Here is a 7,500-nt window from a genome sequence, read left to right on the forward strand (position 1 = left end):
GCCTATTAACCTTTAGATGCCTTAAGATATTACAGGAAAGTTTATACACTTAATACACTGTAGAATGAAATGCACATTGGCAAAGAGATAAAAATGAATAATGCATTAAAAGTACTTATAAATATCTAGGCCCTACTTGAATAAGCGGATGAATAGTTTTGATTAAAAAAAAATCAATAATGGCTATTTATTGAACACTTCGATAGGTTGAATACTAAAACACTCATGGTGACATTGATACAAGCAAAGAAAGTATACAACTGTATACATTGTGCAAAATAATGAATGATTTACCAGTTCGTTAAGCTGACAGGCTTTGTGCTTCTGTGCCAATATGTATTCCATAAACAGTTTTAAAATACCATTTCAGAAAATTAGCTAAGTCCTACTTAAAGTATGTCACGTTTTTCCTTGGTCAACCCAAGGGCAGGAGAGACGGCGCTGTTCGGGGCGTGAGGGTTGAGAGGTCTTTCTCCGATGCAGAGAAGCAAGAACTGCGACACCTGCTGTCCCTTGACTATTTCTGTATGCATTTTTCCAACTGTTCGTAAAGGTCTTGCCTTGAAATACGCACGAAAACATTTGTTATTGATAGGCTGTAGCTCTTTTGGTTGATTCAAGGTTGAGGTTTCTAGCTTATTTGTGTTCGATGTTATGGTAAAGTAGCTTTTATTTGTAGGGGCACAGTGTTATTTAGAAGCATTTGGGTTGTGTTGTGGTATTTAGTTTTAAGGAAAAGGTTTTATCCTTTTTGGTTGAAATTTTATCCGGTGAATTTTGATGTGATTGCAAGGATTAATTTTACAATCCCTCAATAGAAATCTCAAGTGAATATGTAGCATGCCCTGGGAAATAATTTCTTCCTTCATATGTCTTTCAACAGAGATTTATGCTCTGGTAATTGTTTGAAGTGGATGTTCTGAATATGTATCTTATCAATTTCAGTTAACATTTTCTAAATACCAATATATTTTGTTTGTTTATTGACAAAATAATCTGAGCCATGGCAACTTTGAGTTTCTAGACAAAATAATCGTCAAAATTTGTATCACTAGATTCCTTGCAATGTCTAGTATGCTTTTATAGTAACTTTATTTAATTTACTACTCATGCAGATTAATATACCCTAGAAAGGATGGTTTAGAAATGTAAGGTGCCTAGAGAAGACAGTTTAAGAAATACTAGTTCTGCATCATAAGAGCCCATCAAAATTTGTATGGATGGATTCATGGAGATGTCTAGTGTAGTGGTGTTTGTCGGCACCACCCAGCAATAGCAAGGATACGAGACCTGATAGGTTTGGACGGCATGGAGCATCCTGGGGAAATTGCAGTGCAGAATCGGCAAATACTTGGCATGGCGGGGTTATTTTTGTGCAATTGTTAGGGGGCACAACCCTGCTTATGAGAGGGCTGCCTCCCTCCTCAACACCCTACCTGGAATGCAAAAGTTCCACCATATCTGACCTGCAAGATGCAGCCTGCATGGGTCACAGTCATCATACATCTCTCATGTGGGCACAGGTTATGAGAATTAATGGATGTTTTTTCTTGCACTTATTGGTTGTGCTGAGTAGTAATGAAATATTTGGTTAGTAGACTTTCATAGTAGGTCATCAGTACTATTTCTGATGGGTTATTTACTGATTTTGCACTGCAATAGCCCTGGGACTCTTGATGCCTCCAAACCTATTGGGTCTAGTACCTTTGCTATTGTTGGGTAGTGCTGACTAAAGCCACTTTAAGAGTAAACTAGACATCGCAATCCATCAAGTTTGAAGGGTTTTATGATGCAGACCTATTAAAGAAAATTTTATTTTATTTAGAACACACATAATGTTATCTAATGATGCATGTCTTTCCTACTTCAGAAATGGGTATTCAATTATCTATGGAAATCTAATGCAACTGAATACATTTCTTTTCACAATTATTAGTAAGTGCAGTAAGTGCAGGGACTCTCTTGTTTCCAAGGTTGAAAATGCTAACTTCCAGCCTTGAGGAACCTCCCCTAACCTTTCCATATCTCCTGTGGAGTTTTTGAAGGGCTTTGACCCCCAAGGAAGTTGTTGTTAGAAAGATTATATTTTTTATTTTCATGAAAGTGCAACATTTTTGAAGAATTATAGTTTGAAAACTAGTTTTAAATAGAAAAATCTGCTTGGATATCCTGTGACCAAATTTTGTAATAAAAGAGAACTATTATTAGTGGTAAATTTCTGATTTAAAACATATTTTTTCCCTTTATATGATTGATTTTAGAAAAGAATTGGGCTTTGAGATCTACATCAGGTTAGAATTGTATAGAGGAAAAAAAATATATTTGTTATGTTGTTTTGACCACAAAACATTACTAGTGCCAAGTGCTTGCATACCAGACAAGTTTTATTTTAGGAGAGAGAATCAATATATAGGGCTTTCTCTCTGTCTCGTCCATGCACTTGCTATGATATTAGAGTCAGTTTTTTGTTAGTCAGTTTTTTGTTATTTAATTTATTATGTGGATTATATATGCTATTGATGGTTATTTCCTTTTCCCTTCAAAGTCATTTCTTCACCCTTTCTTTAGCCTATGTACCTAGTATCATATGATTATATTTTAATGATATTGATGTAGCTACTATTAAATTCATTGAAAACCTTTTTTATTTTGAAAATAACTTGAGAGAGGTCAGTTTACTTAAACTCAAGAAATAAATAGAAATAAGAAAATGTCAAAAGTTTCATAATTCACAACCCTGATAAATTCCCTGAAAGTATCCAAAAGTCATAGAATGTTTCTCCACCTTTGGAAAGTAAATGTTAATATTATGTACAATATATTATTTATAGTTAGCTACAGTGATCTTAGGTATTGATAGCAAAGCACCAGGAAAAAATGCTTGTCAGATTGACAGTTCCATTGTCATCAGTCTATTTCAATTTCTAATAAAATTGTTATGGTCTGTTCCATCTTGATCCCCCCCCCCTCATTTCCAAACAGATATTGCATGGCTAGCAATACCAAGCATCTGTGTTGTGGTCATTTACAATCTATCCATGTCTCTGGTAAATTTCCAAAGAATATTCATCATGCATTATATATATATATATTTTTAAATACCTGTGGATCTGTAGTTATTTGATTTATATTATTTTTTCACACCACTATATTCTTAAAAAGTTGATATTGTAGAAATTAATTTCCAAAACAGGCTGCATTGATGCAGTTAAAGAAGGACTAAGTAGTAAAAAAGACGTATACCAAATACTAAATATTAATTTTTACAGCAAATTATCAAATCAGTTCAAGTATATATGAATCTTCCCCTAACCAAAAATTACCTTGCTTGCCTTTATCATTTACCCATTATGTATACTTGAAATGTGGTATTGTATGATTTTTTTTAACACGTAGGTGGCTCCCTGAGGGCTTGGTCACCAAGAAGTCATTAAGTAAACCTACCTGACCTCTGCTGTTTACCCTGGAATTTATGTGAAAAATTGTCTTTATTTTTATTCCTGTTATTGTTATTATTGTTATAATGAGGATAATATTAATAGTGATAACAATAATAACCATAGTAACAAGAAAAATGATAGAAAGGAAAACATTTTCCACAAAAGATAAACTGTTAAGGTCAAGCATGCCTGATAATGGACTAGGTGCTATGAGTAAAAAAATAATTGATGAAATAAAACTATAGTTGACTGTCCACTTCTTTTCATCAGTGGGCTAAATTGTTATGTAAAATATAGAGTTTAAGCAGCTAACACTTTCATATTCATAATGAGTCAGTTTGTTACAAGAGGAGTTGCAGAAAAATCTTCTATGTAAATCCTTTTCTTGTTTGTAATTATGATGAATTATCATATTTATGCATATATTACTTAAATAGATATGCAATTAACCAGTATTTGATTAAGATATTACAAACAGATGGAAGATTTGATGATTTTATCAACTTCAGAATAAATCAATGAATGTAACTTTCATTTGCAGAATAGGTATTGTGATTTCACAATTGCTTGCGGCAAAATCAAACCCCAGCCACCATCTTCCAGTGACTCTTGCATGTTAATCCCTGTCTCTTTAACGAGGGATGGCATTTAGATGAAATAAGATGTTAAATGATCACCAGTTTACCTGAGCCTAATTAAACTAGATATGACATTAATGATCTTATAATAATGTGAGGCTAATCTACAACACTGAGAGATACCTGCAGAGATAATCTTACAATAACGTGAGGCTAATCTACAGAGAGATACCTGCAGAGATATCCAAAAGAAATAAACTATTATATGGTATGATTAAGGTAAGATATTGCTTCATATAATAGCATAGACTAATTAACCCAATCCTCCGGATGGCATGTAGTGATGACGTCACCTTCTTGGCCCAAACTCTGGTCGTCATGTAAGGTGACGGCACCGTGATGCCGGGCATCATAAGATAGGATTAGACCCCGGAATGAGTTTAGGCCTATACGGTAGCCTCCCGGAAATGCCTTACGTGCCTGTTAGCAATGTCCCGGAGCATTTGGGTGAACCCTATGGGTTGGTTGATGCACTCTGGACAGTGCTCATCTATTTTGTGTGAATCATATGTGTGGTTTTTAATTTTAATATTCTTTGCAGTACTGTAGTCTAGGTTCTCAAGAATAGCATTGACAGTCCAGATTTTCTAAATATTATGATTTACTATATTACAATGACGCTTGAAAACTTGAAAATTATCTTTTATATGTTATATTTTTCTTGTTATTTCATATTTCAGAGTAAAAGAAATGGTGTATAGATAAGTGGATAAATCTATTACACATTGTAGATTCTTTTATTCTTACAGATGAAATATGGAATCTGGAATAGAGCCCAAGAGACTGGGCATTCGGGCACAGCCTCCTGCACTGATCCTCATTTATCGTAATGCTGATGGAAGGGAGAGGCAGCGCACAATGCCAATCAGGTTCTTGAACAAATTTGGTCCAGTGGAAAAGGTTTTAAAAGAGCTGAAGGAAAGACACAAAGAACATTTGGAAAAGGTTTGTTTTTAAATGTTGCATTTCTGAACATTGTTTTAATCCAAAAAAGTGTTTTCTCATACACCAGTAATATTAATTAATATTTGCAATTGCCAGTCTCGTAGATGTCATTCACAATGAGAGCTACTCTTTAGCCCATGTTTCACCAAACAGAATCAGCCCTGTTCCCTCAGCCTCATTGTTAGTTACAGTACAATTCACTCCCTTGTGCTAGGTGCATCTAGGCTAGCTCTATTTTTTTATTTATTATTAACCCATTGTGGACAGGGAGTAAATTTGCTTGCCCAGTCTCCAGGATGGGTTTTATTTCAGAGCAAGGCAGCTTCACACAACATGTGACTTTTCCCCACTCTCTTTTAGTTACTCATTGTAAATCTAGAGCCATTTTTGTGTTTTAATTTTTGTAGAAGTATGGCTGTTTTATGGGAGGACAAAAAGCAATTTTATTTTTCCTTATTAATGTACTGTCATGGACGAATACGAAACATATAACCATCCACAGTGAAGATAACATGAAGTAGGGAAGAGGAAAGAAACTTGTGCTTATGACTGTGAGTGCCCAAGTAAAAGGCATCCCTGCTGGCACAGGGGCACATTGTAAACATTGGGCATGGTTTGAGTCACCTTCCTCTTCTCATTCTGCCTGCATATCCTTCATAAGTGGTACTTTAGAAAAAGATGTTGTCAACTTGATATGTGACATTGCTTTATAAAGGTAATGCTTGCTAGAGACTGGATGGGTGCCATTCAAGGTGCTAGAAGAAAGTGGTGCCATCTAGGTTTTGTATGTTAGGTAGAACTCATTTTGCTTAATGTTATGGCAATTTTAGTAATTATGACTGCAATTGTCATCACTCACTTGTTACTCATAGCACAATTAAATAATACAATGATCCAAATCCATGAACGTCATGTATGTCATGACGCCTGTCATCAGGCATATCAACAGCTCCTGTGTCATTTATGTCATGACATCCGTACGCCATGGGTTAATATTGTAAATGCATAATGATATTTCACAAATTTATCAAATGATAAACCTTATTGCATGCCAAAAAATCATCAGTATCTGGGCAAAATATGCTCTAGGTCTGGCTCTTGAATTCTTAAATACAGTGCCAAAGCTTGGCTAAAGGAGGATAATCCAGACTTAAATCTGATTTTGTTCCAGAGTCTGAAAGGATAGTGTGACCTTGGCTTTATGCAGACATTGGTAACAACCAATGTATATTAACCCATTGGTTGCAGTTTTAATCAAATATTTGTGCAGTAGGATGGCTGGTTTACATTGTCTGGCACGGTGCCATCCGCGTCTATGAATCATGCCATCCATCTGCTGCTAATGGGTTAGAATGTCATTAAATTTTTAAAAATCTTTCAAGCCAAAGGATTTGTTGGTTATTTAATGTTTTTTGTGTATAGTATTTACTTGATAAATTCAGAGTTTTGGTAATAGATAATTTATTTAATATCCAGGACAGAATGATGCTGTTGAGAACAGTACAGTGGATACCTGTTATTATGCTATATGCTTTGTTGAAATTATCATATCTACTTGTATCTGCACTTCCTGTTTGCTGCACTGCATATGGTGCAAAATCTATTCCTTTTTAATTTGTAGGTTCTTTTTACATAAATATCTATAGAGATAGTCTGATCTATTCTTTCTGTAAAGTTCTATAGGTTTATATACATTATTTGATGAAAATTCTTCACATTGGCCTTGGTCACATTAGACTATCTTGTCTACACAACAAATTATTTTCTTTAAACAGGTTCCAGATCTAAGAATGGAGAAGATGCTGAGAATTTTACAAGAATCCCAAAAAGGTCGAAGTGTAGATGAGGCCGTGAGTAATATAGGAAGAGACTATGACCTGGATCCAAATCAAGATCTAAATAAGTTGAATGATGAACAGCTGAACAGGAAAAAGAAGGTTTGCATCAGTATCTAAAAATGTATTTCACCTCTCCAATATTTCTTAAGCATGTCAAAAGTTGTGTGGGATTATTTTTGTAGGTAATTGGCACTAGTATTCTCTTGAACAGATTTATATACTGACACCATTAATATAGTTTGTTATATTTATCTTTTAAGACAGTAACAAATACTTAGTATTATACTGTTGCATTTAAGACAGTAACAAATACTTAGTATTATACTGTTGTATTTCTTGTCTTGGTCATATATATTTATATATCATTTCAAAAACTAGTTTTATCTTGAAAATATGTTTGACATTCTGGAATTTTGCTAATTTTTCTGTGATGGGTATTTCTGTGGGGTCAGATCACTATTGTACTGCATTTTTCCTTTCGCTGAAAGTAAGTTATTCTTTCAGGTGTGATAAACTACTATACCAAATGCTAATTTGAATCACTTTAGTAATACATACATACATACATATATATATATATATATATATATATATATATATATATATATATATATATATATATATATATAATATATATAT

The 7,500-nt window shown here is 34.0% G+C and overlaps 1 protein-coding gene across 3 annotated transcripts in view; it reads left to right on the forward strand.

Annotated features, from left to right (window-relative positions):
- The first annotated feature begins 381 nt into the window (after positions 1-381).
- The window catches only part of LOC122245104 (centrosomal protein of 19 kDa), a 9,303-nt gene continuing 2,184 nt past the window's right edge, over positions 382-7,500 (forward strand). The window contains exons 1-3 of one of the 3 annotated variants that reach the window (XM_043003054.2): positions 382-525; positions 4,828-5,023; positions 6,799-6,960. In XM_043003054.2, the coding sequence (XP_042858988.2) occupies positions 4,835-5,023; positions 6,799-6,960 (351 nt within the window). In that variant the 5' untranslated portion in view covers positions 382-525; positions 4,828-4,834. Of the gene's footprint in view, positions 526-638; positions 658-3,161; positions 4,298-4,827; positions 5,024-6,798; positions 6,961-7,500 lie in introns of those variants that run through there. The other 2 variants (XM_086555702.1, XM_043003055.2) reach the window with 2 other exon arrangements.

The sequence above is a fragment of the Penaeus japonicus genome, unplaced genomic scaffold (genome assembly GCF_977035675.1).
Source record: "Penaeus japonicus unplaced genomic scaffold, GWHDUDI00000001_assembly GWHDUDI00000031, whole genome shotgun sequence".
NCBI lineage: Eukaryota > Metazoa > Arthropoda > Malacostraca > Decapoda > Penaeidae > Penaeus > Penaeus japonicus.